The following is a 25,536-nucleotide window of genomic DNA, read 5'->3' on the forward strand; positions in this document are numbered from 1 at the left end:
GCGCTTTTTTGTCCAGGAATCTCCTGGTCTGGCTCCCTGTTTCAGTCTCCTTTTTAATCAGTTGAATGGGCGACTCTGTCTCCCAGGAGCTCCAATCGCCAGCTGAAACGGTACCCAGACCCGTGTATTATATACAGAGAACCGCCGCCCTAGGGCGCCGGCAAAACAGCCGTGGTGGCCAAAATAGCTGCGCTGGCGAACTGTGGGGCTCCTCCGCCTGGGAATCTCCTGGTCTGTAGGTAATAAAAATCCTTCTGGAAATGCAGCGTCCACTCACCCTCCGCGCTTTCGCGGGGAGCTGCAATCCTGAGCTGCTCCTAATTGGCCATCTTGCATCATCTGTAGCTTCTTAAATCAATGTCTGCTTTGGAGAGTTCCTTCCTGGGTGTGTGGGGCCAGGGAGGGATCCTGTCAGCGTCAGTCTTACTGCAGAGGTCCGATTTGGGAAACAAGTACCTATTACCTCATATTCTTCCAGATTTTTTGTCATTTAAGTTTATCTTATCTTAGTTTGAGGCCTGGCTGCTTATGAAAATATCAGTAATAACTGATTATTGGCAGTCATTCTCCCCCCAACCTGCCTATGTTACAGGTTCATAAAATTTTAATCACAGGCATACAAGTGGGTGACATCATAATCTCCCTGGTCTTCCCTATCGTTTTCGGATTGACGGAGGCCACTGGCGGAGTGGAGAGGTAGGGGAACACTGTTGGGCCAGCTTTGTCAAGTCATATATCTTCTTGCTAGTTGGCTACTAATAAAAAATATTTGTGATAATCATACAGAGTACTTAAGTATATTTATTATTAATGGTAATAGATTTTAATCACTGATAAAAATCACTTTGGTTATTATTTATTCTAATATGCATTTTGCATAATACTGCCAGGTACTTGTTTGCATATTTGATATATAATCACAGTGTGTTAGAATTGTTTAAGTGCTTTCTGCAGGAAGCAGATGGAAGATTTCTCCAACTCCCGGAGTGTTTCTGATTAGCAAAGTGCATGTCAGGTGGCATCTGTGAACCTCTCAGATAGGCTTTTTTTTAAGTTGGATTTGATAAGACTCTGTCACAGATACCTGTAATGAGAAATATCATCAGAGTTTTATTTTTAAATGATTTAAATTTGGTTTGCCAAGAGTTACAGTGCATATTTCTGGGGATTCATAGCTCTTGATGACTGTGATCAGAACTACCTGACTGAATCTGGTTGGAAGTCTTTTTGCCCCAAGAGGACATGAATGGCCCACATTCTTTGTGGATGAGAGTTCCTTATCTTTGCATATGTTGGGTTTAGAAACAGATGGCCAAATGTGTCCGCTTTTAATTTTCTAATGTATTCTTTTACTTTTCCTCAGGTATCTCTCCTCTTTGTCACAACCTCTTTGCCTTGTATGATGAGAACACCAAGCTCTGGTATGCCCCAAATCACACCATCACTGTCGATGACAAGATGTCCCTCCGGCTCCACTACCGGATGAGGTATGGGAAGTACTCATCTGGTACCTGCCTGGCTCCCTCTGCACTGAGGGATGCTGGTCAGCCTAGGGCCCTGAGTCACTTACGAAGAAGTATTGTAGTCATTTTTGTAATTTGTAACTTTTGTGTTTGCCTGATATTAGAAAGGACTTCTTCAGTATTTGGAATACAATTCAAGATGAGTTTGATTACCTTCCTCTGCCACATTTTAGAAAAGAAATCTTTATAATGCAGAGGATATTTTGAATAGAATTAGTGTCTTATCGGCAGAGTTTTTCAAATGGGTAATCATAGTTATGAATTTAATTTAGTGGCTAGTGACCAGAATTTAAGAAACAAAAAGAAACAGGGAGAACAGATAATATCAGCATATATACATAACCTAAGAATTTATTTTTTTAAACTTTGGAGATATGTAATATATATATGTAATAGGTCATGGCATAAAATATTTTTCTTACTAAAAGTTGCAACTAAAAACCTTGAGAAACATTGCCTGATGTGGTAACTAGAAATTCTAGGTTGGTCTTGCTCTCTAGGAGTGGATGTTTTGACTGCTCCTTGAGGATTTTTGGCTATGGAGCTGTAATTTTTCTTCTGATGGGTACTTACCTTTTCTCCCATATTGCACACTTTGCAAAATGTCACAGAATATCGCAAGGTGACAAATAGTCAGTACTTCAATAGCTGTAGTTTCCTGAGTTTGTAAATTTGTTCAGTAACTAGAACAGAAACTATGTTAATTAGATACTTGTCAAGCAGAAGTTAACGTATGTTTAACAGTGGAGATTGTAAATAGGGCGGATCCTTTCTGAAAAGCAGGTTAACTTACATAGGTATTAAATCAGTAGGTTAGCTCAGATGCTGATAGAATGCAGGGATCTGCTAGAAAAGCCCTCTGGAATCTCAGAGGCTCTTCACAGTATCATACCTGCTATTTTTGGGAGAATTTGGTAGAGTTGTCACCATTCCAGAATGACTGGGATGTTTTTCTCTGTTGACACTGAACCAGATCTGACTTTCTTTGATAATCATCCTACGGCTGACTTTTTCTCTTCTTTCTGTACTTAACCAGAGTCTCACTTGGAGAGGAAAGTTGTGTTCCCTGGAGATTTCAGGTCCCAACTGAGCCTCCTGGCTTTTGACTTTGTTTTTCCAAGTGTAATTTTGCTTTTTGTGGCCTGGGGATGGATTGACTGTGTGATCAGCATTGAAATGGGTTGTTGCAGTTTGAAGTCTGGAAGGATATGTCACTGGGTTCTAATCCTTTCCCTCTAGGTTTCTGCACTCAGCTCAGAGTCTAGCATGGTAGCTTTTAGGACTTGGAAAAGACCTAAGTTATCTAATTCAACTCTTTTTTTTTTTTTTTTTTCAGGGGAAAAACTAATACTCAGAAAGGGGAAGAGAGTTAACCAAAATTACGTCTAGTGAATCGTGTTATTAGCTTTACAGTTCTCTTTGAGGCATTAGTGTTAGTTGATTGTGTGACTGCCTGGCTATTAAAGGCTGTCTTTGCCTGTTCCCTGTTTCTGTTAGCTCCCTAGAAGTGCAAGGTTGCTTCACTTTTAGCACCTTGACTCTATACCCGACAGTGTGCTTCAACAGGATATTGCTTTGTTACCACAGGCTCTTTGAACTTGGAAAAAAAAAATACCACCCTAAACTAAAACCTTTGCATGATGACAAGCTACAAAAATTTTGAAACCTCATAATCTTACCACTAAAGAAGGTGTAAATGAAAATAAATGTTGGTGGTTACTTCAGTGGAATACCAGCTCTACTTTAGGAAACATTCTTGTATTTCAATTATGGTTTTCTGTGTTTAGATAATGCTTTTGGTAGTTGTTGTTTTACAATGTATCTTAGTATAGACAATCATATTCTGTATTCCTTTTCAAAAAAATATTTCTTGCTTTTTTAACCAATTGAATTTCACTGTCCATTAAAAAATTCTGTAGAAGCCTAAAGATAATTTGTTGTGTATAATATCTGCACATTAACTTAAAATATGCAGTTATCTGTACATAATTTTCTCAAAAACTTGCAGTGTGTATCTTTGATAGATGTGTATTTGTCTTTTTGTTTCTTTCTCCTTTCTTCCTGCTTTGTTCCCCCACATAATTCTGAAAAGGAATATAAGCAGGTATCATTGTGTATTTATTAATGTCATTTAAATTTTTTTTTTCCATTGCCATGCTACAGTATCTGGAATTTGTGTGTACCAGGTTTGATGAGTACTTAGATAATTAATTTTAAAAAGGTGTGTGGAATTTCTGTCTTCAATGTGTCTTCACTTGGTCTTATTAGTGATAAAGGAGGGTGCAGATTTCGGTAGTCATACATTTAAAGCTTTGACATCTTATTAAAGAGAAAGCTGTCAGCCTTATTTTAGGCTCCCTGATCTTCTGTTTACCGTTAGCCTTTGTTCTAGTGGAGAAGCTACACATTATGTTTGGTCTCCTCAGCCTGTGGTGTCTGAGTATCTGACCTAGGCTTCCAAGCCAAAGATGATCCCACAGGGCTCTCAGCAGCCTGGAAGAATGTCCTTGTTCAGACCGGATTGGAGATTGCGTTCTGTCCAGAGGGAGTTTGTTGGGCTCTCATCTCTACCAGGTCCAAGGACTGTTCTTCACAGAGACTCAGTAGGATGTGGAAGAAGAAGGCCGTAGCTCGGTTGGCTCAGGGAACAGTTAACTCAGGAAACATCTGCCTTTTTCCCCTCCTGCCATCTTCCCTGGAAGGGGAGGGTGACCTGTTTCTCTCCTTGGCACCTTTCCAGAGACTCTTCTGTCTTGGACAACACCTTCATCCTCGGGATCCTCTTCTTTCCTTATCTCAGAAAACTTTGCATACTGTACCTATTTCTCATTCTCTTATCACTGCCTTTCTCCACCATCAAACAGAATTTACCTCTCCTGTTGGCCATTCTGCCATAACCCCTCTTTGAACCTTTGTACCTGCTTCACTCCTTCCTTCCTGCTTGTCCTGGTGAGAGGATAGCAGCTAAGTTCTCCTGGGCACGTGCTCTGTTCTACCCTTGAAGAGCAGTGCCAGGCCTGGGTACAGCATAGATGGCCGCCTCCCCACCAGCTGATAGCTGTCACCAGCATGTGATCCCCTCACACATGTGGAGGGTAAGGGAACAGTCTATCAGCTTCAAAGGCCTGACATGGCTCAAGCTGCACATGGCTCTGTAGATGTGTGGTCTTTCTGTGTGTATGAGAGAGACACAGTCGAATTCTTAAGTCACTTTCATAAGTAACAGGGACGCTGGGCTATATAAGATTATAAAAATACTGATTTTTACCTTAAAAGTAACTTCTTTGTTTATCCTTCCCATGTTAATTGCTACTCCCTGAGTATATTCATCTTTTGTTTATCTATCAAGCATGTGTTCAACAGCTGGTAGGTACCAGGCACTGGGATTCAGTGGTGAGTGAGACAGTTGCAGCCTCTGCTTCTGCACAGCTCATGGCTGTGATAATGCCATAATGCTCAGACAATGCCATAGGGATCTGCCTCTCTCTGCCTCTTCCGTTTCCATCTATCTTCCATGGGGCTTCCCTCCTGGAAGAGTGTGCCTCATATGTGCTTGGCTTTCGTTCTTTGCTTTGCCTGCTTTGCATGGTCCAGGCTCTATAGCTGGCATTTAATGATTCTATTCCAACATTCCTTCCTTGGTGCTTTTTTCCCTCCTGTCACCTCCCCTGGCAGTGGAGGGCGATCTGTCTCTTTCCTTGGCACCTCACCAGAGACTCTGACTTATCTGAGGACAACTTACCCTTTAGGTACAGTGTCTAGAACCCACAGTGTTAGGGTCCCATGAGATGTTAAATTTTACTTCAAATCAGAAAACACAGATGAGAAATATAACTTGTAATTTTTTTATGGAGGAGGGGAAAAGTGTTTAGGGCCTATGAAAGTCACAGTAGAGTCCTGCTTGTGGCACGTGCCCCATTATGTTTTGCTGTATAGTTGCTGCTGGACCTGACTGACTGTTCCCAGAGACAGGACCTCACAGAATGAGAGAAACATGACTGAGAACCCTCCGCATCCCAGGCCCTAACTTGGGGCCTGGTATGTCTTAGGCTCTGCAAATATAGCACAGTTACAGATGTCGAAGTGTAGCAACCGCATTTGCAGGGAGAGAGGGAATTTTATTTGGTTGTTTTCTCATTAGTTCATGGGCAGGTCAAGGGAAAGAGACCTAGGTACCCACTGAGTCTATAGCCTAGTGATGGCCTGGGATGCCTTGGCTCAGTTACTTCCACACATTCCAGAACTCATTGTGTTTTTCTTACTGGTGACAGCAGAAGTTATATATGGAGGGCAGGATTAGGGCCTCTGTGCAATTGACAATCCATATATAACTTTTGACCCTCCAAAACATAACTACTAATAGTAGCCTACTGTTGACTGGAAGCCTTACCAATAACTTAAACAGTTAACATATAAATAGGCTAATAGACTGGTACCTGTATATATTTTCTATATTCATGACATACCTAACTTTTTCTGAAATTTAAACAAGTATTTCTATGCTACACAGTTTATCAGTTTTTCCAAACTGTTGCAAATCTCCAAAAAAATTTTCAATATACTTACTGAAAAAAAATCTGCCTGTGAGTAGACTTGTGCAGTTCAAACCCATGTTGTTCAGGGGCCAACTGTAGTAGTTAGAGAATAGGCTTTTGTAGTTTTAGCTTCTCCAACTCCTTGGAGAAGCTGGAGTTTGTGGGGTGGGAGAGGCATTGTAGAGCTCAGATCCTGTGGTACAGGTGAACTTGGTGATGCTAGGAATCTCAGTTTTCCTCATCTGTAAAATGGAACAATGAAACCTACCTTGTAGCATTGCTGTGAGGATTAAATAACATGATATATGTAAAGTGCTTGTTGTTAACTCATTTTGTGACATTGCAGTTGATGCCTGTGGTGGTGTTTGGGTGGTTCTCTTTTAAAACCCTGTTTATTGTGTAAGGTACACCATCAACTTAATAGCAGCAGTCTGGGAAGTAGGAAACACTGCTGTGTAAGCTGTACGTCTTGATTGCATGATGAAAATAAATTGCAGGCATGGTAAAATGTGAATAAAATCGGTCTTGGGTTCAGGGTAGAATGGGCTTAGCAGTGCGGCTGATGGTATGGGTGTAGAGAGCTGTGGCCAGCATGGAGTTCAAGTCAGCAGGTGTTTCCCTATTCTGGAAGCATAGTGAGAAGTCAGGGAAGCTGTCTTTGTGATCTTTAGGGAAGTCACTGTAGCTCCCTAAGTCATAGGGGAGGTGATTTCTCACACAGTGGTAGTAAGAAGTAAAGAAAAGGACCTGATAGATGGTGAGAGGCTGCAAGGGGAAGGGTTGTCTGCCTGCTTCTCAGGGCACTTCAACCTCCGGCACTGACCACTGCTGATGAACCAGGATGCCCTGACCACATCTAGGTCCCCTTTGCCGCAATTGACATTCATTTTCCTGCCTTCCAGGTTCTATTTCACCAATTGGCATGGAACCAACGACAATGAGCAGTCAGTGTGGCGTCATTCTCCAAAGAAGCAGAAAAATGGCTACGAGAAAAAAAAGGTTCCAGATGCAACCCCTCTCCTTGATGCCAGTTCACTGGAGTATCTGTTTGCTCAGGTAGGAAGTTTGGGCCCCGGAGAAGCTGGAGTTTATGGGGTGGGAGAGGCAATGCAGAGCTCAGATATCCTGGTACAGGTGAACTTGGTGGTGCTAGGGAGCTTTATGGTCTGTTCTGGGGAAGCTCTTGCCACACCTGGACTTGCCCCAAGTGAGGAGACAAAAGGCTGCATTTCAGCATTCCAAGAGGCTGGTTATCCATCTTGTGGGCCTTCCAGGCTTCCCTTCTTTCCTATTCCTTTTTTCCCACCTCCTGCCATTTTATTTTCCATCTGTATTGCCTTGTGTGCAGAGGTCAGAGGGAAGCTGTAATTGAAAGGTATAATTCCACAGGGCTGAAGAAGGCACTTCTCTGCAGCTGTAGTAACATTTAGGGAGGAAGGAGATGGCCACTGAGTCACTGGTGGTAGGGTAGAAACATAAGACACTAGGAAAAAACCAAAAGAGAAGTTAGAATCACCTGAAATTACATTTACTCTGAGATTACTAAGATTTTTGATGGTGTGCTTCCTGATTTCAACATGCAAATTTAGATACTATGTAGATTTTGAAACTATTTTATGGTTCATTTTGTTTTATAAACTGCTTTTTTATTCATCTGATTTTTTTATTGCTTGTCCTTCAAATGTCAATTAAAATATTGATCTTTATTGTTTTAATGACTTTGCAACAATTCATTTATTCAACAAATATTTACTGGATGCCTGTGTACTATTTGCCTCAGAACTTGTATGTGCTAAGGTGCTGGGTTGCTGGAGTGAGACAGACATGGCCTCTGCATGCATCAGATGCATATCAAGTTAGGAAACAAGCAAATCAAATGATACGTAGATAATGCAGAAGAATTATGGAAAGTGCTGTGAAGGGAGAAGCTTGTGATACAGAATGTGGAGTGGGGGGTTTGAATGGGAAGACCTAATTTAAATCACGTGATCAGAGAAGGTCTCTCTAAAGAGGTAACACTTACAATGAATCCTGAAGAATTAAAAGGAGTCTGCAATTCTGAGAGAGGGGTTGGGGGAGTATTTTCTTTCATGTAGAGTGTCTCAGCAGCAGCACTACTGACCTTTTGGGCTGCGTGATGATTCTTTGCTGCGATGGCCTGCCCTGTGCATTGTAGGGTATTTAGCAGCACCCCCACCCTCCACCCGGTAGGTGCCAGTAACACTCTCTCCCTAGCAGTGACCAAAAATGTCTTCAACATTGCCGACTCTCCCCTTAGCCTCAGTTGAAAAGAGCTGATGTGGAGGGAACAGAATGGGGGAAGGCCCTGAGGGCCAGGAGAGCTGAAAGGGGAGGCCATGTGGTTGCAGACCAGAGGAGGGTGGTGGGGAATGAGTCTGGAGAGGCAGGTGGGGCAGATTGCAGAGCCTTGTAGAAGCTGGCAAGGGGTTATCCTTTTACCCCGAGTGTGGTGGGAAGCCATTTGGAAGGCTTCATTTTACGTATGTTTCAAGTCAATGATGATTCTTGTAATACGTGGAAAGTAGATTGTGGGGTCCAAGAGTACACTCCACACATGCAAGCTGAGAGTCTGCAGCAGTGGTCCTGGGAGAGAAAATGCTGGTTTGGCCTAGTGTAGCGATAGAGGCAGTGGAGAAAAATGATTAGATTTCCTGTTCATCTTGAAGATAGACTTGATAGGATTTGCTGTTGAGTTGGATGTGGAAGCTGAGAGAATTTGAGGAATCAAAGATGATTACTAGGTTTCTGTTCTGGGTGACGTTGGTTTGTTAATGGAATCATTCCCCACACAGGGAAAGTCTTGGAGGAAGAGGCTGGGGAAGGGGCAGAAATCAGGAGTCCTTTATCAGAGGTGCCTGTGAAACTTACAAGTAGAGATTTCAAATAGGAAATTGAGTAATGAGGCCAGAGTCCAGAGGAAAAGCTGTCATTTATTTAACGTAGCCACCTGTTCCTGGACATTTTCTGTTTTTCTCATTTTCCCTATTATGCTGTTACTTTATAGTCTGTTGTGAACAGCTGCATACATAGGTGTCCTGTACATGTTGTTTATTATTTCCTTAGAATATACTATTACATGTGAGATCACACACACATAACAGTGTATCTGTGTGTCAGAGTTATATCCCGTTGAAGGGCTTTGGTTACTGATTGCGCATTATCTCCATTCCATCTATGCCATAGAGACAGTAGAGAAAGGAGACAGGGCACAGCCTCAAGCTGATACTGTGTGGAAAGAGAAAAAATGAACTGGTCATTTTCAGATTGTTCTTTTTGGATTCAGTTTCCCAGTTTTGTGTATCCATAGCTGAGATTTATTCTTTACCTTTCTTGGGAGCAGAGGTGTAAAGGAAGAGTGTGCCATACTTCAGGAATAAGCATGGCATTAGATCTGACCTTTTGGAGGCTCAGGATTAATTGACTTGAGGTGGCTATACAGTGAATGTTTACAAAAAAAACCACAGTCCAACAAGACAGTTTCAGGTTTTGTTTTGCTCTTCACACATTATTGGCATAGATCATTGTTCCTCAGAAGTTTGTGGAACTGATCAGTGACCTTTCCTCACCTGAGAGAAATAAGAAATCCCATGGTGAAGAGAAACTGGAGCAGTGGGAACCCTCCAACCAAAAACCATTAATCTGAAGTTCTTCAGGGAAAGAGAACCTCTCACATATGCAGGAACACTTTTCCCAGGCTTTGTGCCTGCCCTGCTCCAAGCTGGAGAAAGGCTAGAGTTCACACCTTAGAGTTCTATGTACTTTAAGTTAGTTGATGAAGACCAAGTGTGGCGGTAGCACAGCATTGAGCAGTGGGCCTGGCCAGGTCTAGATTCCATCTCAGCCTACCACTTGCTAAGCCCTGGGCCCCCAGGGTACTCGGTTCTTCTACTCAACTTGGGGTTTTGTAACTCCCTGACATTAGATATTCCTATTCATTTATTCTTTTTTTTTCCTCCTTAGAGTAGAATCTCCATGAGATCAGGAACATGGCTTAGTTTATTGCTGTATCCCTAGGTCCTAGAATAACATCTAGCCCATAAGTAGTTATCAGTAATTACCAAATGAAGGAGTGACTGAGTGGGGGCTGTTTACCGTTTTGTGCCTTAGATTCCTCATCTGTTGGAGATGATGATGTTAACATCCACCTTGTGAGGTGTTATGAGGACTAAAGAAGGGGACCATGCACTGTCTGGCAGCTCTGAGGCTGGGTTTAGTCAGTGGGAGCCGGCACTGGCATTATCATTTTTACTCTATACAAGGCTGGGCTGGGCACTGCTGGTTACCCTTGTTTTATTTTTTGTTTAAAGTTCCTGTTGGTTCTTAGAATACTGTGCACTTCATCAGTGAGGGAGAATGTTTTGGTGATACATTTCACTATGGGAAACTTGAACGGCAGATATGGGAAAATGTACCTGTGGTGATGATGCACTGTGGAATGTTCCCTTTTCTCTAGAGCTACATCAGATGAAGGGAGAGCCCGGTCAACTCTGTAAACCCAGCTCCTAGACAAGGCCATCTCAGCACATTTGTGGAATTAATGTATGACCAGAGCTCAGCCCAGTGTCACCTTCCCTTGCTCTGACACAGTCCAGGTCTAGTACACGGTGTTTGTCAGCATCACTTTTATGACGAAGGGACTTCATATGTCTGTACTGTTCACCAGCACCTAGCATAGTGCTCAGTGTTTGTTAAATGAAGGAACGTGGGAGAACATCTCCTGAGCCCCTTCATACTCAGCTTTGTTGAAAAAGAGCTTTGTTGCTAGAGAAACTCAATCTGATTTGTCTCATTGCTGTGCTGCTTTTCTAGGCAGCACCTCCCTGGATGGGGAGCCTTCCTCTCAAGATCAAAAACGGGTGGGCTCTCATGTTTTCTCCCTTTTGCTCCTAGGGACAGTATGATTTGGTGAAATGCCTGGCTCCCATTCGAGACCCCAAGACTGAGCAGGATGGGCATGATATTGAGAACGAGTGTCTGGGGATGGCTGTCCTGGCCATCTCGCACTATGCCATGATGAAGAAGATGCAGTTGCCAGAACTGCCCAAGGACATCAGGTAAAGCTTCCTGCTGGCTGAAGAATTGATTGTCAGGATGGTGGTGTTTTTATATGCTCGTAAACATTTCAGCTCAACGACTGCCAGGATTTGGCTGACCCTTGCTTTCTTTGAAACCCAGATCTTATTTAGAATGTTTACTATGTGTACCATAATTATAATTGTGTCCTGATTTGGGATGTTGGCTGCTAATTTCAGAAATTTGTGCTTGGGTGAAATTTCTGGACTGAGGATGCCAATAAAGTTAGTGACCCCCAGGCCTTCTCCATCCCCTCCTTGCCCATAGTGGACGCTGCCATCTATCACTGCATTTTTTTCCTTTTGTTTTGGATCCATCTTAAAATCCTTCTCAATACAGTTCTACGAGCAGCTACTACCATCCCCAGCCTGAACTCTCAAGGTGTTGTAGTAGTTCACTATAGAACTGTTAATTCTAGGCCGGGCGCGGTGGCTCAAGCCTGTAATCCCAGCACTTTGGGAGGCCAAGGCCGGTGGATCACGAGGTCAAGAGATCGAGACCATCCTGGTCCACACGGTGAAACCCCGTCTCTACTAAAAATACAAAACATTAGCTGGGCATGGTGGCGCGTTCCTGTAATCCCAGCTACTCAGGAAGCTGAGGCAGGAGAATTGCCTGAACCCAGGAGGCGGAGGGTGCGGTGAGCCGAGATCGTGCCATTGCACTCCAGCCTGGGTAACAAGAGCGAAACTCCGTCCCAAAAAAAAAAAAAAAACCTGTTAATTCTAATGTGAGAATTGATCAACTACTATTAAATATCTTAAGAAAACTGCATTTACTTTAAAATATCATTTGAGATGAAGTCTTAGTGAAGGAATATTTAATTTCTGTCCATCTATGACATCTAATAGTTTTTTTTCCTACCAATGGGCTATTAGGATTGTCATAGATAAAGACGGTCTCATTTTGAAGAGGGGATTTCCTAGCTGTATTATTTGGGATAGGCGGTGTACATCTTCTCATAAGGTTGCTGCTTGTTTCTCCTTGTGCTTGACCAGAGTCTAGAGCAGATCACAGCTCGCTCCTCAGTGATGTAGGGATTAAGTGAATACATGCTGAACTGCTGCTTTCTCTTTTTTTCTGTGGCCTTCACTCTGGGTACCCCCTCTTTATTTTTTCATAAGCAGAATTGAAAAATGACAGTTCTTTTCTAATTCTCTTTATTATATTACATTAATCTAAAATAAAAATTAGAACATTTGTTGAAAATAATTCCCAAACTTTACAATTTTTCACTGTTTTGAAGCCACTCCATGCAGTAGGGATGACCCCAGACCAGGTGCTGTCTCAGTCCTGGGAGTAAAAAGCACATCAGTCTCCACATTTGCTTGGCCCCCAGTGGACTTCTTTGTTTCATGGGTACTCAGGTTCTTCTTAACATTGACTCCTGTTCTAGCAGTATATCAGCTTGTTGAGATTCTGTTGGTTGTAGATACTTGCCCACTAGCACCTGGATAGGTAGCTAATCTTTCAGCTTACTTTTGATCTTTTAAATAATATATCTGATTCTCTTTTTTTTTTTTTTTTTGGAGACAGAGTCTCACTCCGTCACCAGGCGCCAGGCTGGAGTGCAGTGGCACGACCTCGGCTCACTGCAACCTCCACCTCTTGGGTTCAAGCAATTCTACCGCCTCAGCCTCCCAAGTAGCTGGGACTACAGGCGTGCGCCACCACGCCCAGCTAATTTTGTGTTTTTAGTAGAGATGGGGTTTCTCCTTGTTGGTCAGGCTGGTCTCGAACTGCTTACCTCAGGTGATCCACCCGCCTTGGCCTCCCATAGTGCTGGGATTACAGGCATGAGACACCACACCTGGCCTTACAGATCATTTTCTAACCGATGTTCAATCCTAATAACAGTGTGTAGATGTGAGTACTAATGTGCACAAAAATGGTGAAGCTAGCAAGCAGAAATATAGATGGCCTGCCTTGATGACCCAGAAAATTTGGCAGTACCTGTAGCAATTCCCATTTTACTGAAATCTGTGGAGCATGTGCTTTTTTTTTCTCTTCTAGTTTCTGTTCACCTCCACCTCATGATAATTATCTCAGTGTCTACTCCATCTAATGTCCTCTGAGAATAGATCTCCCTTTTCCATTTGGCAACATGTGGATTCGTGGACTTAGATTTGTTTCTTAACTGTTTTCTCCTAACCTGTGCATGGAAAAGAGATGTATTTTCCTAATCTGTTTTAGCTACAAGCGATATATTCCGGAAACATTGAACAAGTCCATCAGACAGAGGAACCTTCTCACGAGGATGCGGATTAATAATGTTTTCAAGGATTTCCTCAAGGAATTTAACAACAAGACCATTTGTGACAGCAGCGTGTCCACGCATGACCTGAAGGTGAAATACCTGGCTACCTTGGAAACTTTGACAAAACATTACGGTGCTGAAATATTTGAGACCTCCATGTTACGGATTTCATCAGAAAATGAGATGAATTGGTTTTATTCAAATGACAGTGGAAATGTTCAGTACTACGAAGTGATGGTGACTGGGAATCTTGGAATCCAGTGGAGACAGAAACCAAATGTAAGTGGCTGTTGGCAGTCATTCAAGCACATCCCGTGTCACATGGCGTATGTGCTTATCCTGCTGGTGTCATCTGTTTGCATGTCCGTCACTCCAATAGGCTGAATTTAGGCTAGAGACCATGTATCATTCATCTTTCATTTCATCCCTGTAGCATAAAGTCTAAATAAGTATTGAGCTATGTAGAGAAATATAACAACATATATAATATGTAGTAGTATAATATAACAGTAGACAGTTCCTGAGTGTTTACCATGTGCTAAGCACTTTTCTAAGCATTTTACAGGTATTAACTCATTTATTTCTAAAAATAAAAAACGTTTGAGGGAAGTATTGCCGTTGTCTCCATTTTACAGATGGATACAAACAGGCAGAGAGAAGTTAAGAAACTGTCCCAAGGTGATAACTAATAAGCATTTGTGCCAAGAATTGAACTTAGGCCCCTGGCTCCATGAAATTGGCTAATTGATTTTGCTTTTTGGAAGCTTCTTTCTGAGATATTTTTTGGTTGCGGAAATAGAGCAGAATGCCTTGGGAGCATGGGTTTTAGACCCACATAGACCTGGTCCAAATCCTAGCTTCATGACTTAAATGGCCTGAGGAGGGTTATCTCACCTTTATCAGCAGCAAATTATTCTTCCAGTAAATGGAGGTACTTCCTGTCTAACTCAGGGTTGTGAAGAAACTAAATGGCATTTAGCGTAAAGCCTGGCAATATAATAAATGTTGAATAGATTATTATAGCTGTCATAATGATTATTAGTGTAATTAATAATATTGAAGTACATGTGGGTGAATACAGTGGCTCACACCTGTAATCCCAGCATTTTGGGAGGCTGAGGCAGGCAGATCACTTGAGCCCAAGAGTTCGAGCCCAACCTGGGCAACATGGCAAAACCCTATCTTTACAAAAAACAGAAAAAATTAGCAGGGCTTGGTGGCACACGCCTTTGTTCCTAGCTACTTGGGAGGCTGAGGTGGGAGGATCACCTGAGCCTGGCAGGTCAAGGCTGCAGTGAGCCATGACCATGCCACTGCACTCCAGCTTGGGTGACAGCAAGACACTGTCTCAAAAAGTTAAATAAATAAGTAAAACGTGAGACTCATTTTCTCCTCCTGTTTTATTCTCATGCTAAAGCAACAATGCCTGATACTTACTGAGGGCTTTCTATGTAGTAGGTATTATACTATGTTAGTTGACACTTATCTAATCTCAGAGAACCCGATGAAGATGTAAGCTCTCTATGAATTGGGAAAATGAGTCTCAAAGAGATGATGTAACTAGTTAAGTAATTGACAGAGACAGGAACTTAACCTAGATCTCTGGTCGCCAGGGCTTATGCTACGCAAAATATTTACACTTGTGCAGATATGTATTATTCAGTGTGTAGATTGTTTCAAGCATGAGATTCATGTCTTCTCTTGAAAATCCCGCCTTGAGTACTGTTATAAAGTCAAGACGATTGGTGATAGAAGGAGAAAGCTCATGTTCAGCCCAGTTGTAACTGGGAAGAGTATGTTATCTGTCTGTCAAAGCACGTCTAGTGGTCTGGAAGGGAGGAGACCTGGATGTAGATGTATGTCTAGTGAGCAGTGATTTCCCTTTCTGAGTTTGCTTGCACATTGTGTATTACATAGAGTTTAGACAGTGTGCTCATTAAGGCCTCTTCCAGATGTGAAAGTCCAGGATTCTCTGATGCAACCCAGTTCTTTGGTCCTAAGTCTGCAGGTGCCAGCTCCCCTAATCCTTCTGCAAGTCTAGATGAACTGGCTTTCTCCTCCTTGGGCCTAGGCCCTGCATAGGTTTGCCAGCAGCATTGACCTTTTACCAATAGAAAATGAAGAAGCCAACTTAATCCTGTCCCTTTTATGCATCTTATCAGGTTGTTTCTGTTGAAAAGGAAAAAAATAAACTGAAGCGGAAGAAACTGGAAAGTAAACACAAGAAGGATGAGGAGAAAAACAAGGTCCGGGAAGAGTGGAGCAGTTTTTCTTACTTCCCTGAAATCACTCACATTGTGATAAAGGAGTCTCTGGTCAGCATCAACAAGCAGGACAACAAGAAAATGGTAAGTTCCTTCCAGAAGTTCTTCAGTCTGGATTTGGTGAAGAGAGGGAGAATTGCTGAGTTCCGTTCTGCAGCACATGATTTTCAGATTTCCTGTCCCAAAGAGAAAATAGGATTTTCTCAATCAAGCCAAAAATTTCCTATTTCCAAGGAAGGCATTATCAGTGTTTTAAAATTACACCAATACATTCCAGTGCCTTTCTTTGGTCTCAGAAATGTGAATCTGCCTTAGGATTTGCTGCCCTCCCAAAGATACCTCAGCATCAATATTTAATTCACAAAGCTAGTAGATTTGATGGAAAAAAACAGCGAATGTGTCAGTGTTTTATCTCAAGGGCTCTGGCACGGCCTCTCTGCTGAGCTGAAGTGCAAAGCAGGAAGTCCTGCTTTGGCCTCAGGCAAGCCTTGGCCACAGTGGCAGTCCTCGATATGGTGTCAGGCACACCCCACACTGACTCTCGGGCAGCGGAAGGGGTGTTCAATCTCACTTCCTTTTTTCTGGTATCACTTGAGGACATAATCTAGACAAGCAGGAAGTGGCAACTCTGCCAAAATAAACCTGTTTGTGTCAAGGGAAGTCACAGCCAACAACACACAGAGAGAGTGGCTGGTGAGACAGCGAGTGCTCTTGGGGGGAGTGGAGCCATCACCAGGAAAGGCCACGTTCTGCCAAAATGTGGCAAATACTGCATCACCCCAATAACACTCAGTGCTGAGGAGAAGCCTGGTGATACAGTTTAGGGCAGACAGTCACTCTCATATTCAGAATGACTTGTCTTTCTGGCATAACCTTCTGGAAAACAGTTTGGCAACCTGTTAAAAGCTTGAAAATATTTATGTATCCCTCAGTTCGGGAATCTAGAGAATGAATCTATCTTCCAGAAACAATGTGAGAGGCAGGTAGTGGTTTATGAATAAGAATGTTCATTCCAGTAGTATTTAAAGTGTCAAAATACTGAAAATAAACATACAATAAAAGGAGAATAGGAAAATAAATCACAATTTGCCTGAGTAGCAGAATATTACACAATCAGATTGCTGAATTTTTAAATGACCTGGGAAAAAGGTTAGGGCAAAAAGCCAGATACAGAACTTTACCTATAGAATGATACCAGTTTTGTTCAAGAAATCAATAGGTTTGCATGTGTGTACATAGCTCTTAGAAAAATAATCAAATATTAACAGCTATTTATTTATGGTGGCATTATGAGTGGTCTTAATTTTCTTATTCTCTCTCTCTCTTTTTTTTTTTAAACAAAAAACATGCGTTATGAAGGGAGATGTAGAAGAGCTCAGATAGATGTTAGTGGAAAGATGCAAAATGGGGGGAGAAAAGAAGAAGTGCTGTTTATGGAGCACATCCTGGACATTAGGCCCCATCTTATTTGCTGTGCCTATATCTTGTCTGTCTTAGTCCTTATAAGAACCTTACAGGAAGGAATATCAGCTCTACTTCAAATGAGGAATCTTGAGACTAATCAAGAGTACTGGCATCTTGCACAGGGTCACTCACGAGAAAGTGGTAGGCACTTGCCCAACTCTGTCTGGCTCCTGCCTGTGCTTTTTGCCTATGTTGCTTTGGCTTCTAAGACATTATCATCCCCCAGAGACCCTGAAGGGAGTGAGGGAGAGGTGGACATGTCCGTGATCTGGCTCTTGAACATGGTACATGCCTGGTGCACATTTTATGAGCCTGCCCCATCCTGTACTTTCCTGTCCTGGCTAACACAGTTAAGTCCAGCACCAACACAAGTTGGTGCACCCATCATCTAAGTCAGAGCTTCCCCTGGCCAGATGGGTCAGCAGCTCTATGCCAAGCTACAGTTCTGTGGAGGGAGGAGGACGAAGGCAGGAAGAAAGAAATACTTGAAATCTCCATTAGTTTGTTTTTCTTTACCATGCTGGCCCTTACTATGTGTCAGACACTTCCCATTCTGAGCACTTCACAAATATCACCTCTTTTGATTTTCATATCAACTCTATGGGTGAGTATGTTAGGGGGAAACTGAGACATAAAGAGGTTAAGTAACCTGCCCAAGGTCACACAGCTGTTCAGTTAAAACATTTGAAATTGCTAGTATTTGACCATTTTGACCTACAAAAATGGTGATTCCATATGCATAGCCCTAATAGCAGGTGGAGATGCTGCAATTTGAACCCAGAGCATCTGGCTCCAGAGCCTGAGGGTTGGCCACTGCTCCATGCTGCCTGTTTAGTATCTCATGCCCTCCTTGTGCCTTCCCAGCCATGGGATTTCCAAGCCCTTTAATCAGGCAGTACCTTGAAGAAACCCTGATACCAGCATGTTGCCAAGTCAGACCTTGATGTATCACTTCTCTTTGCATCTCCTTGGCATCCCCCATTTCTATTTAGTCTTCTGCTCTCAGGAAACATAAGTGCAGGCGTGGTCTTGATTATCATGTGGCTGGCTGAGGGGCTGCCCAAGCCAGTCTGCTCCTACTTCTAGAGCGTCTTGAATTTGCCCTTTAGGGATATCCACTGGTGGGTGCCTGGTCACACCCACAAGGCAGTGTGCTCAGTGTGGTTTCTTTCCTGAGGTGCCATTCCCGTGGTGGGCCTGCCCTCTCCAGGTCCTTGCTCATAGCCCCAGGCCATGCTTCCTTGACATCACGGCTGCATCAGGCCCCTGACCTCCCTCCTGCCGAGGCTCATCTTGTCCTGCTCCCTTTTCCCTTCACTATCCTCTTGTGTCTGCCACCTGCCTCTCCTTTCTACAGGGCTACATCCTTTTCTGAAGCCTCGGATGCTTTTTAATATTTTTTGTGAGTCAAAGCTCCAAATCATGGCTTTTGCATACCTTCCCTTGCAAGGAAATGTTCTTGATTGACCTCATAGCTCCTCTCAAATGGGCAGTCTCTTCAGGGATCAATGATCAAGACAGAAATCCCCATATCTATACCACAGGTGTTTTTCGGAACACCTTCCGTGATGGAAATCCCCTTCCTCCTCTTCTCCACATGTGCCTTTGCCTCTTCCCACCCTGAGTAAGATGCTCTGCTTCCTCCAACTCTCAGAGCTCCCGGGGCTTAATCTAGCATCCTCCTCACTGGGCCTGAGATCATTCATTCCTAGATTAAAATCCAGGCATTTCACCTTCTAGAGCAAGTCTGCTAAGAGATGAAGCATGGTGCCTCTGTTCCTCTTGTCCCAAGCAGGAATAATGCTGACTCAGCCACTCATTGTTTAGTGCCAAGATCAGGGTGCACGCTTTGCCCCTTCCTACCTCCACTGTTATGCGTCTGCCACCTTGATTCAGGCTTCTTCTCCCGTCTCGACCCAAGGGACAGCTTCTCTGCAGGTCTCCCTGCCTGCCACAACCTCACCCATCATGCCTCACCCCCAAAACACACACACACACACTCTCATCTGATAGCTTGAGATAATAGATGGGAAAATGTGTTGAACAGTAAAAGTCCTATGTAAATGCAAGGGGGATCAGGCATGGTGGCTCACACTTGTAATCCCAGCACTTTGGGAGGCTGAGGTGGGTGGATCACTTGAGGTCAGGAGTTTAAGACCAGCCTCGCCAGCATGGTGAAACCCCATATCTACTGAAAATACAAAAACAGCCAGGTGTGATGGGGGGTGCCTGTAATCCCAGCTACTCAGGAGGTAGCTGTGTGTGCGTGTGCATGCAGGTGTGTATGTGTGTGGCTGAGGCAGAAAAATCACTTGGACCCAGGAGGTGGAGGTTGCAATGAGCCAAGATCGCTCCACTGCACTCCAGCCTGGGTGACAGGGTAAAAGTCCATCTCAAAAAAATAAAATAAAATAAATGCAAGGGGTATATTTAATATCAATGAAAAGGTTTTCCCTTTGGGGTTCCTATTGTGTTTAAAAATCTTCTCACTGTGTATCTCCCTATAGAGTCAGCTGCTTAAGCCGATAGAGACATGCTGTAACCATGGGGATTTCTTTCCTCTCAACAGGAACTGAAGCTCTCTTCCCATGAGGAGGCCTTGTCCTTTGTGTCCCTGGTAGACGGCTACTTCCGGCTCACAGCAGATGCCCATCATTACCTCTGCACTGATGTGGCTCCCCCGTTGATCGTCCACAACATACAGAATGGCTGTCACGGTCCAATCTGGTTGGTCCTAGAACCTTTTTAGTTGCCTGTGGTGTGCAGAGAGCCCACATTTTAGTTATGGGGCATGTCATCCGTTGGTTAGTTTGGGCCAGTTGACCATGCTGCCTGGAGCCTGTTGGCTGTCCTCCTTTCCTCCCTGCTGTCCAAGCTCCAGTCAGGCCTTCCTGTCATCTCCTGTCATGCTCCTTGCAATAGCCCCTCAACGATACTTCTGTACTTGGATCTCTCCTCATAGTTTAACCCCCTCACCTCTCCCCATTAGCTGATCAAGAATTACTACACTTTCTGATTTCTTGCTGTGTCAAATAATGTGGGCAATTCAAGAAACACTGAACACAGCTGAACGTGCTGCCATGTGCCTGTAGTTTCAGCTCCTTGAGAGGCTGAGGTGAGAGGATCACTTGAGCCGGGGAGTTCAAGTCTAGCCTGGGCAACATAGCAAGGTCCCATCTCTAAAAACTATAAAAGAAGAAAAAGAAAGAAAGATCGGATGAAGATCTCAGCATCAGTCAGTGTAGTAAATAGAATCATCAGTCAATTTGTCCTAAGTTGCCAGGGGAACAATGGGGACCGTGAGGACGATACAGCCTTAAGGCCAGAAGTGGCTGCGTGGGGTGTCTTTTTCCACCTGCATCTCAGAAATGGCAGCCTGTGCTCAAGTACCTCTGGTGATGGGCACTTTATGAGGCAGTCCATGGATTCGAGCTCCAACAGTGAGAGATGTGCATACCTTTCTGATATGGAGCTATGGTAGTTGGCTTCTCTGTAACTTCAGCCTATTCACTTGAATTCTGCCTTTTGAGACAACAGGGATTCTGTTGACTTTCTCTTACATATTACAGCCTTTCAGGCAAAGGAAAACAGCTGCTGTGTCTCTTCTGAGCCTCTCTTTCCACAGAATATCTGGGGAAGCCTCTCTTCTGCCACCTTCCACATGACATGCTTCTCACCTTTTTCCCTCTTCTGGCTACCTTGTGGGCAGGTAGCTTAGTAGGCACATGGCCCTGGCCTTCAGAGGCTTACAGAATTGTAGGGAAACAGACACATAAAGAATGGCAGAGCAAGGGATTGAGCATTTGAAAAGCGTCTCCTGCCAGTGTCCCAGCCATGGTTGTGCTTCAGGGCCCTGGCACTTGCTCTTCCCTTGGCCCAGAATGCCCTTCCTCCAGAATCTGCACAGCCTCTACTTCCTTCAGGTGCTGGTCAGATACCACCTTATCCGTGAAGTCTTCCTTGACCGTCACCTTATGTAAAAATCATACCTCTTTCCCTTCTGTATCCCGTACGTTTTGGCTGCTGCAAAATACGCCTTATTTTTCTTCAGTGGCAGTCGTTACTTCCTGAGATACTGTATGTATTTGCATAACATAATATTTGTTCCTGGTATGACTGCCCTCACCTCCCAGAATATGAGCTTCCCAAAGGCCGGGGCTGCATTCCTCACTGCTTTCTTAGCACACGCAGGGCCTGGCACATTGTAGGCCGTCAGTGAGTATTTGTTGAATGAATGGATATTTCATGTTTGGTGGGATGCTGACATTCATTGCCTAAGGAGCCTGCTCAAAGTAGGTGGCATTCAAATCTGATGAAACTTTGAAGAATCAGTGATGGCTTGCCAGGCCTTAAAGTGGGGAAAGGGCATCCAGATGAGAAGCCAGCACGTGCAAAGGCATGGCGCAGTTGGAAAGTACATAATGTCTCTGTCTCTCTGAAACACATGAACCATGGCAGCCCTCTCTCACCACCACTTAACAAGCAGCACTCACCAGGTGCTAGTAACCTCATCCAGGGATGTATTCAGCCAGTGTTCACTGCCCTCTACATGCCAGGATTCACTGGTCCTGGGGATACAGAGAAGTGCAAGGCAGGCCTGTTCCTACTAACATCTGTCCAAGCCTCACTGATGTATTCACTCAGTGTGAACCCATGGGTATACAACAATAAACAACACAGCCTCCAGTTCCCATGCCCATGAGGCTTGTGCACCCTCTGGGCTGGCTGGGGGTGGAGGGGAGGTATAGCAGCTCCTCATCACCAGCCTTCAGGGAGGTTCTTCTGTCTCGAGCTGGAGACGATGTCCGTGGGTACTTTGGGGACAAGCAGGGCTCATTGCCTTGGACAGGAGGCTGAGTCCTCTTCTCAACCTTGGAGACCCCATTGGACCTGAGGCCACTCGGTATTTCCACTTTGCTCATGGATGGCATCAGAGAGGACTTTAGGATCCCAGGCAGATAGTGTGATGGGGCCGTTAAGGCCGTTGAGGCAGCTTGGGAAAGTGGATAGCTCAGGGGTTCATTGTGCTGTTTGGTATGAGCTCTTTCTCCCTTTGCCTCCTCCCTATAGTACAGAATACGCCATCAATAAATTGCGGCAAGAAGGAAGCGAGGAGGGGATGTACGTGCTGAGGTGGAGCTGCACGGACTTTGACAACATCCTCATGACCGTCACCTGCTTTGAGAAGTCTGAGGTCAGTCAGGACCCTGGCTTGGGCCAAGCCACACAGCCATGGGGTGTCCAGTGTAGCCTGGCCCAGGAGCTGCTGCAGACAGAACCACCCTTGGCCGGGTGGAGTTAAAAAGCCTGGGTCCCTGAGATCCCTGGGAGGTCAGGCAAGGGTACCTGCTCTCAAAAGGAGAAGGCTCCCAGCAGCCAGACCCCTACATCCTTCCCCATAGGGCCCTTTCCTTCTTCCTTCATGGGACCCATGGCAGGTGGAATATGACCAGAAAACCACTTCACACTCAACACTTGGAAAGCATAGTGTAATTATTTAGAGTGGTTTATTTAGATTCGGTGACAGCATCACCTCAGACCCAGAGCTATGTCTGTCTACAGCATTCACTGGTACGAACCGGCGCCCAAATGCCACTTCATCCACGTGGCCTAACACAGTTTTTTCCAAATGGTGGCTTCAGGCACTTTAACAGACAAATTGCCACCCCATGTTACGACAACTAATAGAAATGTCTGTTAGTGATTGAAGCATAGCTGAAGCTGGAGAAAATGTGAGAGACATTCTGAGGGCTAAGATACTTGCCAGAATGACTACTGACCTTGCCTCACTAGACCACAAATGCCTTTGTTATTCATGTAATTTAAAAAATACAAAGTGGAATATTTTAAAAGTTTTATACGACACTTTACATTAATACACTTTAATCAGTACTAGTCAGGCCCTACAGGCACTGGGAGACCTGGGGCACAGAGGGGCTATCGGCACAGAGGGCAGATGCAGGAAGGACAAGCTCAGTGGCAAACCCCTGGGGCTGGACTCAGTCAAGAGTGGGAGGAGGAAACGGCAGAAGGGACCAGTGCTGCCAAGTATCCTAGGTGAGGCAGTGCAGGAACACCACCACCTGCCCAGGCTCTTCCTGAACAGCTGAGCCTCGGGGCTCCATGGCTCAGAGCTGGTTGGGCTCATTGCCTTCCTGGGATGTTTGCCTTCTATTCATCAGTCATTGGAGGAAGGCTTAATATGTTTACGACAGAGGGGTGCATGAGACAGCCCAGCCTCCTCCTGAAGTGAAATTGGACTGTGCAGTACCAAGAGTGTCCGTGACTGTGTAATATGGCCTACCTCATGTCACATCACCTGGAAAACACAGCAGAGATGATTACTCCCACCACTCACTGTGGCCCACCAGACCCTGTGCTAAGCATCATACCTACTTGTGCTTGCTTAAGCCTTGTTACATAGGTGATATTATCCCATTGTGCAGATGAAGTAACAGATTTTGAATATCATGTCCTGGTTTACACCTTAAGTATGTCTTTCTGGCCCTCATTCTTTATCATTAAAATAGTTTAGTTTGTACAAAAAGAGCCCATGAGGAAAAACTGCTTATACCTCCTATCTGTGGCACCACAGTGTCCCAGACCTGGATCAGACACTGAACACCACCTCCCAATGTGGTTCTTCTCTAGTAGACACATGGCCCAGAAGGGCTTAGTGTGAGAGTGATACTTGATAAATTTGGCCATCATGATTATTACCTGATGCATAATATTTGCTGGACTTTAGAAAGTGCTTACTAAGTTTTTCAGCACACCATGTTATATAATTGTAGCAACAATCCTGTGAGGTTATTTTTATGAACCTTATCTTCCAGGTAAAAAACCAAATAATGCTTTTGTAGAAACAGCTGCTGTGTCTGCTGTAATATGAACTCCCTTTTATCAGTGCCTTCTCCTTGACCTTGTTTTATTATTTAGTTGTTGGTTGGTTTATTTATTGATAGTATCTTTGAATAACTTGAGACTCACAGAAATGTCACAGAGATGGTGCAAAAATTCTCTATACTCTTCATGCAGCTTCCCTTAATGTTACTGTCTTCCATACCCATGCCTGACCCCATTTTAAAGATGTAATTTCTGGTCATTTCCTGAATGGCAGGTGCATGGTGCCCAGAAGCAGTTCAAGAACTTTCAGATCGAGGTGCACAAGGGCCGCTACAGCCTGCATGGTTCGGACCGCAGCTTCCCCAGCTTGGGAGACCTCATGAGCCACCTCAAGAAACAGATCCTGCGCACGGATAATATCAGCTTCATGCTGAAACGCTGCTGCCAGCCCAAGCCCCGAGGTTTGTCTCCCTGTGGCAGAGCCAGGCTGTATCCCATCAGTGATGCGCTGAGACCCAGACTGACCAAAACACGATGTCTGGCTTAACCAGAGTGGTCCCTTCCCACAGTTTCTAGGTGTTTTTCATTGAGTTTTATGACAGTTCTGTGCCCAACTCACATCCAATCCCTTGAGTGTGAGCATTTTCTATAGAAGAAGCATATACCTTTCTCAGCATCTCATTAGGCTGCTGAAAGAGGCATGCTCGGCATTAGTAAGCAGAAAATCACATCTTTCTTCCTTAAGATAAGATGCCTTGAGAGGTCGCCTGTCACTGGTTTATTTATCTGAGAGATATTCCTGGCACATCTTTTGTGGGCCAAGAACTGTATTAGATGCAAAGAATCAGAAAGCATAAGGCTCAGTCCCTGCTTTCTGGGGGGTTCTAGTCTAATGCAGATGTTACAGGTAAATGAGGTCACTGCAGTTTGTGATGGGCGTTTTAACCAGCATGTAGAAATCATACCCTGGAGTCAAACAGAAAGGGATGATCAAAATCCCTGAGTTCCATGGCACAGGAGGCTGCGTGGAGGAGGCAGCTCTTGAGCTGAGTGTGGGAGGATAAGTGGGAGGTTGCCAGTGTGGTCAGGGCATCCTGGCACGTGCAAACAGAGGCACAGGCAGGGGCTGCCATGAAGGTGGAAGGGAGGGGCAGCTGAGGCTAAGCTTAGGGTGTGGGGCCCTTGGGTGCTGTGCCATGGAGCTGAGTCTTTATCCTGCAGGCCATAGGGGCCAGGGAAGATCAGGCCATAAAATGGATCCAAGGGGTGAGCCACTCAGCTGCTCCTTTTTAAGCCTCATGAGCAGTGTCACTGATGTTCTGCAGGTAGATTTGTCTCTTAGAATGTGAGGGCTAGAAGGACACCTAGAGGTCATACAGTCAACTGTCTCATTTTAGAGGTGAGAAAATTGAGGCCCAGAAGAGCTAAGTGGGTCTCATCAAAGGTCAATGTCAGAGGGGTTTGAGCAGGTCTAACCTGAGTGCCCTAGCTCTTGAGAACTGGTTATTTGCCGTTCCTCACGTCAAGATGCTGCCCTGCATGCATCAGGTTCT

General features: G+C 44.3%; 1 protein-coding gene across 1 annotated transcript in view; it reads left to right on the plus strand.

The window, feature by feature from the left end:
• The window catches only part of JAK1 (Janus kinase 1), a 136,531-nt gene that overhangs the window by 89,475 nt on the left and 21,520 nt on the right, over positions 1 to 25,536 (plus strand). Inside the window, exons 4-11 of the mRNA XM_032296739.1 lie at positions 1,364 to 1,487; positions 6,961 to 7,114; positions 10,970 to 11,133; positions 13,346 to 13,688; positions 15,572 to 15,757; positions 19,707 to 19,864; positions 22,208 to 22,331; positions 24,258 to 24,444. Of these exons, the coding sequence (XP_032152630.1) occupies positions 1,364 to 1,487; positions 6,961 to 7,114; positions 10,970 to 11,133; positions 13,346 to 13,688; positions 15,572 to 15,757; positions 19,707 to 19,864; positions 22,208 to 22,331; positions 24,258 to 24,444 (1,440 nt within the window). The remainder of the gene's footprint in view (positions 1 to 1,363; positions 1,488 to 6,960; positions 7,115 to 10,969; positions 11,134 to 13,345; positions 13,689 to 15,571; positions 15,758 to 19,706; positions 19,865 to 22,207; positions 22,332 to 24,257; positions 24,445 to 25,536) is intronic.

This window comes from Sapajus apella, unplaced genomic scaffold, assembly GCF_009761245.1.
Source record: "Sapajus apella isolate SASKATOON/1434 unplaced genomic scaffold, GSC_monkey_1.0 scaffold36, whole genome shotgun sequence".
In the NCBI taxonomy this organism is placed as follows: domain Eukaryota; kingdom Metazoa; phylum Chordata; class Mammalia; order Primates; family Cebidae; genus Sapajus; species Sapajus apella.